We start from the raw sequence: 12,035 nt of genomic DNA on the forward strand, positions 1-12,035 counted from the left end.
CTCTTTGTTGCAGGTGCATTAAGTGGCACTGAAGGGCCTGCATGAATTTTACTTTAGCTTTACAAATATATTCTTCTCCTGTGTGGATAATGTTTGCCTAAAACCACTGCTGTCTTGTCTTTGGGAAAAATGGAGAATAAAATACATGAAAAGCATTGGTAATAGCCATTATTTCATGCAAAAAAAAAGATGGGTGATGGTAAATACGGTGTTTGTTTGACCAATTAGGATTTTAAATCATTGCAAATACAGCTGGGTACCTCAACCTTCAAGCTCAATTAGGTTATTTAGTTTACCGTTTAATTTGCAAGGGGCATGTACAATAAATAAAAAAAAATCAATTTTCAGTACCTGGATATTTGAATATTTGTATTATTCAAGTGGATATTTATACAGAATGTAAAATCTAAAATCCTTGTTTAGCTGATGCAAGTGAATGAGGCTCTTTATGACCACAAATCTTTGACAGGGCTGTGGTTTACTCTGATGATTGACTTAAGTTGAAACCAAACCCAGTAACTGTCGACTCCAAACAGACAATAAAGAATAAATTTGATGCTGTTAGTTTAATGGGAGCAGCAGAAATGACATTAAGCCCCACGGGAGTGTACATTTGAGGAGATGCTAATGGCAGTTAGCTCAGCTGCCAGTTATGGAGGGTTGCTGGGAAAAATATTAGATGAAAAGGAAAATACATTTCCTTAAAACATAAATCCCCCACAAAACCCTCAAGACAGAGGAACAAAGCACAACAATACAATAAATTAAGCAGGATGTCACATTACTACTCCTATTTCTCTTCCATTGTGCAAACTACAGATGTAACCGGTCAGGATATAAACAGCTTCAGATACGGCACATAATGATTCGGCACATAACGATTCGGCCAGTCGCTGGAACAGATCAGTTGAATGGTTGTTGTGTTGTGTTGTGTTGTGCGGTCTGTCATCATCTAAAATGGATAAAATGACAGAATGTTTGCACAGCTTTCACTTTCATTTAGGTTTTCTTAGTCCAAAACAAAAAGACTGCCTGCATGGCTGTAATGTTATTATAACATGATATTTACCCACAGCAATGAACGTTCTGCTCAGTTTGGTAAGTAGTGGCACTGATGTTTCAGTATATTGCTGGTGTTTCCACTGTTAGACTTTATTGCTCAGCCTCCCACTTCAGAGATAACCCTTTCACTTTTCCAGTAGTTGCCAGCAAACACACACAGGAGCTCTACGTTGCTCTTGGGAGGCTACATCCTTTATTCTTGGCAAACTGTACATTTACGGCTAAACTTTTCCACTACTCCACTTGTATTTAATGGCACTTCATCCACTACTCGCTTCTCTCTTCCCCTCTCCACGCACACCTTAACTAGCGTCTGTCATCGGTCTTCATGAAATGAAGCCACGCTTTGTACCATTTCTTTATCTTCATTTCTTTATCTTCACCTTCCCTTGAGAAGCTTGGAGGGATACGATTATGATGAATCAGAAAATTTGGAAAAAATTTGCATGACTGCCCTCTTTATAGGTTGTTTGAAGTCCTAGACAAAGGTCTTCATGTGTTGAGTTTAGCTTCAATGTGAGTCGGCTGTTCATAGTCACCCCAGATGTGTTTTTTCTTTCTTTGTTTTATTACCTCCTTTCTTACTGTCGCTCAGCAGTGGTGGCTTCAGTGATAGGCCATATCCTTTCTACACATCAGTCACTTGATCCATGTAAACTTCATGATGCAGGCTGACCAGGGAGGGGCATGAAAGCCAATGAGATGGAATGTCTGGGGTCTTCACCAAACCAAACAAACAAGAGAAAAATTATGACTTTTATTAGATCTAAGAGATGTGATATAGTGTTCATCCAGGAGGCTCACTCACTGGCCCAGGAATCAAGACAACTTTACTGGGACTGGGTGGGCCATGTCGCCGCCTCAAGTGGGAGAAGCTGGAGCAGGGATCTTAATCAACAAACAGTTGCAGTTTAAGTGCATTAGGGAAAGTGGAAATGAAGCGGGACGGGTCTTAATGCTTCTCTCTGACATTCAGGGTTGACTATATTTTTGTTTTTAGCTCTGCTGTCCTCTCAGAAGCGTCTGACTATCGCTAGTTAGACTGTGATCACTGTGTTTCTCCATATGGTCCCTTTTTTCAAAATCGCCAAGTGTCCCAGGTGGAGGCTCAACTTGAACCTGTTGCTTAATGCAGGAATTAAGGGCTCAGATCAATCTCTAAACTGAAATTAATTTCAGTCAAGAACACTCTTGTCATGGATTTATCATTTATTGCAGCTAACTGCAATTGAAATACAGTTATGTTTGATGTCGACTGCTCCATTCTTAACATGCTCCCCATATTAGCCAAACAGCAAGCCAAAACAGGGGGCATAATGCAGAAAAGCCCCACCTGGGGGTATACTAGAGTGGGCCCAAAGCACGACTGAATACTACTTTACCTTTCACCTTTAAGTCGTGTAAAACTCTGAGGCTGCTTTTAAACACGAAAATGTCTCCCTCAAACTTGACAAACCTGACCAGACTCAAATTTGAACTTAATTCCATTTTGACTCAAAATGCTGAACTCTTCCTGCCTGCTAAGGCAAAAACACTTTGAAGAAGGTGATAAAGCAGGTAGAGCTGGCCAGGTATATTAAACAGAGAGAGGCACTCAACAGTACACCAGCAATTTAGAACACAGTGATGCTCTGCCGTCCGACTCCACTGATATAAATAAGACATTCCGGGGTTTTTATTTAACACTTTATTGAATCGACCAGCTCGAGTTACTCAGCCTGTTGAAAGAAATGGTCTGATCTGGACTGCCCCAATATGGCTACGCCAAAAGACAAGACTCCTGGTCTGGGATTTACAAAAATGTTCAAATCATTGAGCGCTATAAGCTTCTTTCCCAGAGTCTGTATATCCTGGGGGACCCGTCGCTCCTCAAGGACCTCCCATCCCCCGATACGGAATGGCTGCAGACTGCACTGATGCTCGGGCGTAAGCTCGTTATTTCAGAATGTAAAGAGCGCTCTGCTCCCCCAGTAAATCTTTGACATGCAGGACTGGGAGGGGCTCAAGGATTCCTGATACCATTCCAAATATCCTTTTTTTTTACTGTGGCAGAGGATTGGACTCAACATTTGTATCACGGTATTTGACATTTCTGAGTATGGAAGAATGCTCTTTATTTATTTATTGTTTCTTTATTTCGTTTGTCTGCCTGTCCTAAGTAGTCAATTTTTTATATATTTTTTTGTGTGCAAGTGCCAGCATTAATACTGCTAGATTTCCTTTCACCACATATTTGTCACATGGATGCTTGTTTTTTCATTTTGAAATGTCAGTGAAAATTTTAATCATAAAGAATATGAACAGCAATGTAAACACATCTGAACAACCCCAGTGCGTACTTGCAGCTCAGAAAGCATGTTTCAGCCATAAGTAGATGGGAGGTAATGCCTCTGTTTCAGAGAGGAGTTTATTTTCTTCATGTGTAAGACTTCACAACAAATACCCACAGATAACCTGTAAAGCTAAAAAGAGCTTTCCAACTAGCTCTTGTATATAGACACACACCATATCTCTGAATTGAATTACTCAGAGGAAGCTTCCTTGCCTTGGCTCACTGGCAGTAAAATGGCTACATCACACCCAGAATACAAAACTCTCTGACAGTGGGAGGCTCTTCCTGTGACAGTCTAGAAGGTGCAGAGAAAATTACACCAATATGGATTGGTGTTATCAGCAACAATGGCCGGCAAAGATGTGACAACGAATCAGTTCATCTAAGAGAACAACATGTTCTCTGGCCTACTCACAGACTCATCAATGCGCTCAAAACGATTCACTTTAGAGTCAGAGGGCTCAACAAAATGAAGCAGATGAACTGTTAATCACAGATGGCGCCTTGAACTGCATTACATTAAGGAGAAAGACGAGGAAGCGGTGCAGCGCTCAACATATCTATGCAAGCGGCTCTGGGGATGCACGATGAGCGAGGGATCTGTGTACTTCACCTTGGTAAGCAGATACTAGATTGCACTTCAACAATGGAAGAGAGATAGAAAAATATGTAAAAAGACGTATGCATACACACTGTTGTTGGATACTTAATATCTCTCTGTCCCTGTCGGTTTTCCATATCAAACCTTTGATGGTAGCAGCTATAAATTCAGAAGTAGTGATATGATTTGTTATTTTTGCCATTTACGACGATCGTTTGAAAGAATCAGTCATCTTGGTTATTGGTTACCTTCTTCGTCTGAATTCTAAATAAAGGCTCCTGTCTATTGTACAAAACAGTTTCAGCATGTATAAACATTCAAACTTACACTATATATTTATATATGTAGTTATTCTGTATATTTGTCTGTGCACAGTAAAATGATGGAGTTCTATATAGATGCCAGGAGAAGCCATGGTATAAAGCATTCCCATTTCCTTTACAAAACTTTGTTGTATTGTATTTATCTGCCGAATACCATTAAATAATTAATGGAACAATAACAGACCTTGTTTTATGCAAAAAAGCCTCTCATAATCCTAAATTTGCATTTAACACTCAGTTTGATAACAGCCTTTTAATCCCAGCAGGGCTCAGAAAGTCTTTACATCATCTCACAGTGGAGCTTCACACATATTTTCCTGTGATGGAAACAAACTGTTTTGATGTTATTGCAAACCTTAAGACGGATCAGCGAGGTGTCAAGAGGCATTTGACTGCACTGTTGACCGTCTGATACTAAGCAAGGATCTCTGACAGTGACAGGCTTTTAAGTAGGCACACACAGAGGACGCCTTCATTGTGACTGGCACTGCAGAGACGAGGTTTTGTTCACTGCACAATACACATCACTTCACTTTAAGACGATATGTATATATGTACATGTATATGTAGCCAGTACCTCAACCATCATGGATTATGGGCCACACTCAGCTATACTGATATTGTGTTTTCCTACTCAGTCCACGGTGATGTGGAGTATTCAGTGTAATCAAGACCAGTGTTTGGAAGTAATTAATTACCAATTGCTCATTTTAACTCCCCGCTGTATAAATGGCAAAGTAATTCCATTACACACCACCTGTTGTGGGTAACCTATGATTGTCTTGTAATTTTTTCATCAAATTCACTTTTATACACTAGTTTTTTTTTCAGGCTTCATCCATTATTCTTTTGTTAACTTCCCACATTATTTTTGCCTTAGCTTATTGTGTTATGTTTAATTGTAAAGCACTTTGTAACTTTAAAAAGGAGCTACAAATATAAAGTTTATTGTTATAATTATTATTTTTTTCTGTTTGTGGTGGTAAATCCGAGTGGAGACAAAAGCCGACATCTCTGTCTCATTCATATGTGGTAGATCCTGTTAGTGTCAGTGGTGCGGTGCTTGATACTGTACCTATGATAACATGCGCGCCCAGTCTGGCCATGTGGAGGACTACCTCATAGCCGATTCCCCTGCCTCCTCCTGTCACTATGGCAACCTTGCCATCTTGTCTGGGCATCACTGGCAGAGGCAGAAGAGGACACAGATATCAGGGAGAATGTCATTTGATAAGGCAGCTGCTTCAAGACTGGCCACTATTTCAAGATGTGAGAAGTCCTTGTAATTAGAAGTGTGGATGGTCTGTGAAACTCAGATGAACTTTATCTAGGATTTTAAATTCCTGTGGTGCTGTATGAAATTTGCCCTTTGCTTTCTTCAACAATGTTGTATTTCTTACAGTGTCACTGAGTTGCTTGCATCATGTCCCTCAAATGGATTAGAGGAATACGCCTAAAAAAAAGGCATGTATGAACAATACCAGAATACCAGCAATAATTTGGTAATTTCAATAAGGACAATGAAACGTTTCCATGAATGAATAAATAACTTCTATGTAGATTATAAGTGAATCAAAGCAATGGAAGAAAATGTCAGACTACATCTGGTACATCAGCAGTACAGCTTGCTGAAATGCTTTGGACTGATGAACTGCCTGACTGAGAGAGTGACTTACATGAAAAATATCCACATACTTGTTGTTTGTTTACCTGAGCCTGATTCCATTTTTCCCTTTAATAATAATCCATTGTATGCATGGCAATGCTTTGATAGTCTTCACCAGGGAAAGGTAACCCCCCCCCCCCCCCCAAATAGCAATGGAAATCAAGTCTGATCGTTGATCTTCAATTAAAATACAACACAAAATACCTAAATATCCCTTTAAAATTCCTGTATAGACATTCAGTAACTCCTGGAACAGTTATCTACTGAACTAACAAGTAGTGCACAACTGTTGAGTCACTACACTGCACTTTCGTTTTAGCAGTGCAATACATTTTGTGGCATCAGTTATGGGTTACGTTATTCTCTATTGTGAAAAGCCACACCAGCCCAAACTACGTTTTAAAAAGTGTGAATTTAAACCCACGTCGCTTGGCGACAAACGTAGACGCTTTGAAAACACATACTTTCGAGCTGGGACGAGCCGGTAAGTTCTTCCGTTAAATTCGGCATTCGTAATACACAAAACAGGACTTTATTTCATCCAAGTTTCGACTTTTAGACTTCTCTCAGATTAGCACTTAGCTAGCAGCTACATTAGCACTACGTTAAAGCTAGCTAGCCCATCACAGTGACCGCCCACACTGTTCATTGCTTCTTGGGAAATGTCCTAATTAACGGAATAAATGTTCTTCATGTAGATAACTACTAACTATAATACGCCACAGTCCATGACTCACAACATCATTAGGTAACGTTAGCCCGGTTATACGAAGCTGAACCACAAAACTTCTTGGGAGTTGAACCGACCTGGCAACCTGAAAGGTGTGCTGAACAGCTGAACCAGGAGCACCTTCAGCCCCAGCAGGTAAAGTCTGATAATTGGTAGCAGCTGAGCCCGAACAGCAGACAACATCTCCGCCTGAGTCTGTTACACAGTGAGGAGCAGTGCAGAGGAGGCGCAGCTCCGGATAACAAGTGCAGTTCCGTTTACGGGACACGTCCCAACAAGAAGACGTCCGTCCTCACCTCCTCACTTGCCGTAGCCTCCAATTAATACTTGCCGCGGAAAGATAGTGGAGCCCGTTCACTGTGAAGCCTATGTTGAAAAATTGTCTTGTTTCGAGATTGCCTACTTGACTAATTGTTCTGACAGATCACTGACTAGTTGACCTTGAAAAAAAAACAAACTGTTTGCAGTTATCCATCACTTATCTGTAGAGGGAGAATCAGTGTATGATGGAGGGGACTCATCCCTGCTGCTTGGCTGCCTGATGTGCCATGTGACCCTCCTCTGTAGATCCAGCATATTGCTCCTTTCAGCTCACTGACTGTCTTATTAACTCCTGCCAGATAGGTCACACAAGACAGAAGCAACAGAGGAATGACACACTAGTATGATCCACGCTTTCTCAGGGCCAGGATAGGCTTTAAGAGCACATCTGCATCTCTATTGCTACTGCCCTACCGCTGAATGTTAGGTTTTCCTGTCCTTAAGTCCATCACATCTGTCTACCGTTATAAGCAGCTAATCTTACTGCTGTCATTATTAGTCAAAAAGGCCCTCAGCTGCAAAAACCATGTCTTTTTCTACCATCTGAGCGCTGATTCTATAATTTAATATGCTTAAAGTTTAAAGGAATGTGCAGAATAAATGACATCGTATGGGCTTTCCAATAACAGCTACATGCAGCACATGAAGCTATGAAGTTATTTGTTGCAGAAGATTTCATGATTCAAGAGTAATTACATATATTTCCATGTAATTTCCATGTATACATTTTTGGATTTCAACAGTGTTGATTGCAGCTTCGCATGCAGCCACTACTGTGTATAAATGGAAATGTTTTATTACAAAAGCAGCTATATTGAATACAAAGCAACTATATAAAGCCAGATTTTAATTATGAGAGCATCCTTGTAAATGCTCATTGGTTTTTACAAAATTAATGAAATTCATTCACCCACCTGTTTTTGAACAAGGCATGCCATCTTACAAAAGCCCCGGCTGGAAGTGGTTACATGCTGACAGTAGTTACATGAATGCCCCAGTGTGTATAACATGATTGTGACGCTAGAAGGGACTGATTGAAAGAGCAAGTTGTCATTCAGCCTTTTCATATTGTATGAATGTTTATTTCAATCTCTTGGAAATACCATGAAAGGACATCTGCTGCACTGAGTCACCTTCCCGTGGAAAAATGTTAAAATGTTAATGGCCATCACTGAATCAGTTCACACAGTGAGACCTGTGTGAGAATGGTAATTGATTAAAGAAAGCTATTGAATCTATCCGGTTGTAGTACGTACACATAGTTTCAACTGTGCAGTATCAGTACATTTATTTACTTCAGTACTTAAGCCCAATCTTAGGTACTTTATTTGCACATGTGTCCATATTTAGACCACAACATTTAAGAAGTGAATGACACACACCACGGGACTGAATGCTCGACCCAGAAGAGCGACACAAAATCTAATTTTCAGTAAGATATAGGAGCTATGCTCTAGTCTAGACTACACAAATCTGAACAGACAGCCTACTGCTGTGATGGATTGTGTTTGGCTAGCAGGACAGGAGCCAGCTGAATTATCACTGGCGCTCTAAGTAGGCCAACCAAACTCTCCAAGTCCTTCATTTCAACTAAATTACAGTCATTTCTGTTCAAGACAGCTTTGGGGCAGTCACAATCACGTCCTTTTTTTCTCCTGGCAGGAGAATCATTAGTAATAGTTTGTGTCTCGCCCGCTATCCAATAGTTAAGGTCAGGCTAGAACAGCAGCACTGACAAGCAGTTGGCCCCAGTTATTAAAGTCTGCTTGGAAGGCGGTTAAATGAGCAGTAACATAAAGAGACTGTGTCATCAGCACTGCCTGATGGAGGCTGAGCTGCGGAGGCTGTGTGTGTATTTAAATGTGCACGTGTTGCTGTTAATGCAAGCTGAGAGGGTGTGTGCGTTTGTGTGCACATGTGAGTGTTTGTTCTGAGAGGTCAGGGGGTCAGCGCGGCGAGCCGCCCTGCTATTGTTTAAAGGAAATCGCATCTCACGCATGACTATGGGATGATTATTTGGAATGATGGGACATCAGGGAGACAGTCCTTTACACACAACAGCACACACAAATGAAGACGTAGGCGCGCACACACACACACAGACACAAGACACGCTGGGAGCTGAAATGACAGGAGGGTGTGTGATGTAAATAACATGTGAACAGCATCAAAATAACTCCAACCAACAGTCACCTAGTTTTATATGACAACCACTGGCTGGCTGCAAAGCCCAACTTGTCACATTTTGTAAATCCAGGCTGACAACAGCTCTGCGGGATCTGTGTGTGTGCGTGTTAGTTTGTATGTGTGCATGTTGCCAGTTCAAATGCAATCTTTATGTCATGATTCACATAGATTTAATGTATTCCTGATGAGAGGCGGAGGTAGACCATATTGGATATTTTTAGCAGAAAATGCCACTAACAGGTTTCAAATGCTCAATGCTCTTCCTCAACACTTTGCCCCACGTGTGTGTCTGCCACCCAGGTGAGATGGTGAAGTGTCATTTTGAGATGAAAAGGGGTTTTCCAGGTGTGTCATGGGCAATTTGGGCTCCAAAGTGCAACAGCTTGAGTGAAGTGATGTTGTCTTTTTCTCTCAGTTTGAGCTGCCTCCTTCAGAGCGTTTCCTCAGAAGCCTTGTCCGTCTGAGAGGCAGACAATCAAGGATGGTTCAAAGCTCAGTGGTTCAGCCAGAGCTGCAGGCTACACAGTGTCCAGCCCGTAATGAGACAGCACATGTGCGTGTCTACATAGGAACGACAAGCCCGTGGGGGATGCTTGATTTTGCACCCCGAAGCACAAAGGTCTGCGTGCACCTATGTTTGAGTGAAACTGGGTAAATCAGGTGTGTGTAAATAGCAGCAGGTGTGTGTCTATCTATGTGCTGTTAAGTTGAGGAACACGGAAAAATGCTTAAGGAAAGTATTTCATGCAAACCACTACCTGTGTATATCACTGTTGATGTACACCATGTGTGCCATGTGTTATGCTGTTTGAAAAAATGGGAGAGAATATGCAGCACCAATGATTCTGACAAGTATGAGAATAATGATAACAATAATAATAGTACAACAAATAAAACAACGATGCCAGAACAATAAAAGAAAACGGGTATGAACAAGTTCAGCAAAACTCGAAATGTACATAAGGTGCAAATACAAGGGCAATGAGCTGCTGCCTGAAGAATAAAAAAAGGCTTTTTATAAAAAGAAAAAGAGATTTAAAAGTGGTTACTGCGCTAGCTAACTCCGGGGGCTTTGATAGCAAAGGCCCAGTCACCCTTTGTGACCAACCCAGACTAATGTACAACAAGTAGAGCCGTATCAGAGGACCTCAGGTTACAACATGGTACATATGGAGTCAGGGGCTCAGTGAGGTAGCTGGGTGCCAGACCATAAAGAGCTTTAAAAGTCAACAATGACATCTTAAAATCAGCTCCAAGTTTTGACTGGCAGCCAGTGGAGTGCAGCTAAACCGGAGTGATGTGTTCAAATCTCTCTGTGCCGGTAATAAGTTTTACATCAAATGCAAGCGATGTGGTGAGCTTTGGCTGAGACCGGAGTAAAGGGCGTCGCAGTAGTCTAAACGAGAAGTGACGAGGGCATTAACACCGCTATTGAGATCCTGACCAGATAAGAGGGATTTTACTTTAGAGATGTTTCTCAGGTGCAGGAAGCAAGATTGAACAACCCTCTTTACTTGAGCATCAAAACAAAGGTCAGAGTCAAATAAAACACCCAGTTTTTTTTTGCAGTCGGTTTCACATTAGCACACAGATAACCGAGACTATCTCACATATGGGATCTGGAACTGAGGGGGCTGATTTATCTGATTTATCTGTGTGCACTTGATCAAGCACTGAACAAACAGTTTTGTTCATATTTTTTGTGTATGCAGCTTAAACAATGGAGATGCAATAGAGAACAATGGAGATTGTGAGGTGGACATCGTAACATTAATGATGGCTGCATTCCATTTAGGTGAGCCAGTTCTAGGTCTCTGATTCTGTGTGCGCTCATTCTCTGACATGACTTATTGGAACATTTGCAGGAATGGCGGCATGGTTAATGCTATTATTTCCACCTGTGCTTGCCCTGACAAGTTAAAATGTCTGCCGTGAAAATGGCCTATTAGTAACATTTAGAGGTGCTGATTTTTTTGTACAGAGCCAGACTAATTATTTCGCTCCTGCATTCAGCCTTCATGCTAAGCTAAGCTAATCAAATGCTTGCTCCAGCTGAATGTGAATGACGTGAGAATGGTGCATTACATAGACAATGAGCTCTTCACTTCTTGAGTACAACACTTTTTATTTACAGGAGGTGAGGATTATTTGTATAGGCCATAATCACATTCAGCGTCTCAAATTCTTTACTGGATTTCTATCCTAGCTCTCTATGAAGACAGGGGGAAAACTACTCAAAAAGCAAACACTTAGATTGGAAGTAAGAGAAAAACTGAAACCTCAGGAGAGGTAATTCACAGAGAGCCCCCCCCTCTCGTCCACAGAGGACCGGATGTGCACTAGGAGCCGTGGGTGGGAAAAGGCAGTGGACTGTACGTGGGCAGATTTGGTAATTGTTGTGTCGCCTCAGCTGCAGCCGCCACAGGCTTTCCATGGGGAGAGGAGCCAAAGGCCAGTTTGTAAACATGAAAGTGAAACCTGAGTTTTTTTTGCGCATGTTTGCAGTGGGCGAATGCACACTCCATATAACAACATCCTGGATTCACATCCTGTGAAAGTTATCCAGACAGTAACCACGCAAGAGTCACACTTGTACACGTGACTGTGCTCCGACTGCTTGTCATCAGTTAGGAATAGATTTAGATGTGTTAAGCATGTGGTTATTGGCTACAAGGTTTTAATTGGGGTTTCCTTTAGCCATTATAATAACTCACACAAGTCCAGTGAGGGTGTCTTTTACAGCTTTACACAACTCATCTATATTAAATCCCTCCCGTGTGACCGCTTGAACGCACCATTCCTTGAACTGTAAT

General features: G+C 41.4%; 1 protein-coding gene across 2 annotated transcripts in view; it reads right to left on the minus strand.

Moving 5' to 3' along the window:
* The window catches only part of LOC139208413 (polyprenol dehydrogenase), a 30,291-nt gene extending 23,367 nt beyond the window's left edge, over positions 1-6,924 (minus strand). For both annotated transcript variants that reach the window (XM_070838087.1, XM_070838086.1), the window contains exons 1-2: positions 6,792-6,924; positions 5,394-5,501 (exon numbers count right to left, since the gene is read on the minus strand). In XM_070838087.1, coding sequence (XP_070694188.1) covers positions 5,394-5,501; positions 6,792-6,897 — 214 coding nt within the window. In that variant the 5' untranslated portion in view covers positions 6,898-6,924. The remainder of the gene's footprint in view (positions 1-5,393; positions 5,502-6,791) is intronic.
* Positions 6,925-12,035: the final 5,111 nt, after the last annotated feature.

Source organism: Pempheris klunzingeri, chromosome 10 (genome assembly GCF_042242105.1).
Source record: "Pempheris klunzingeri isolate RE-2024b chromosome 10, fPemKlu1.hap1, whole genome shotgun sequence".
Taxonomy (NCBI): Eukaryota; Metazoa; Chordata; class Actinopteri; order Acropomatiformes; family Pempheridae; genus Pempheris; species Pempheris klunzingeri.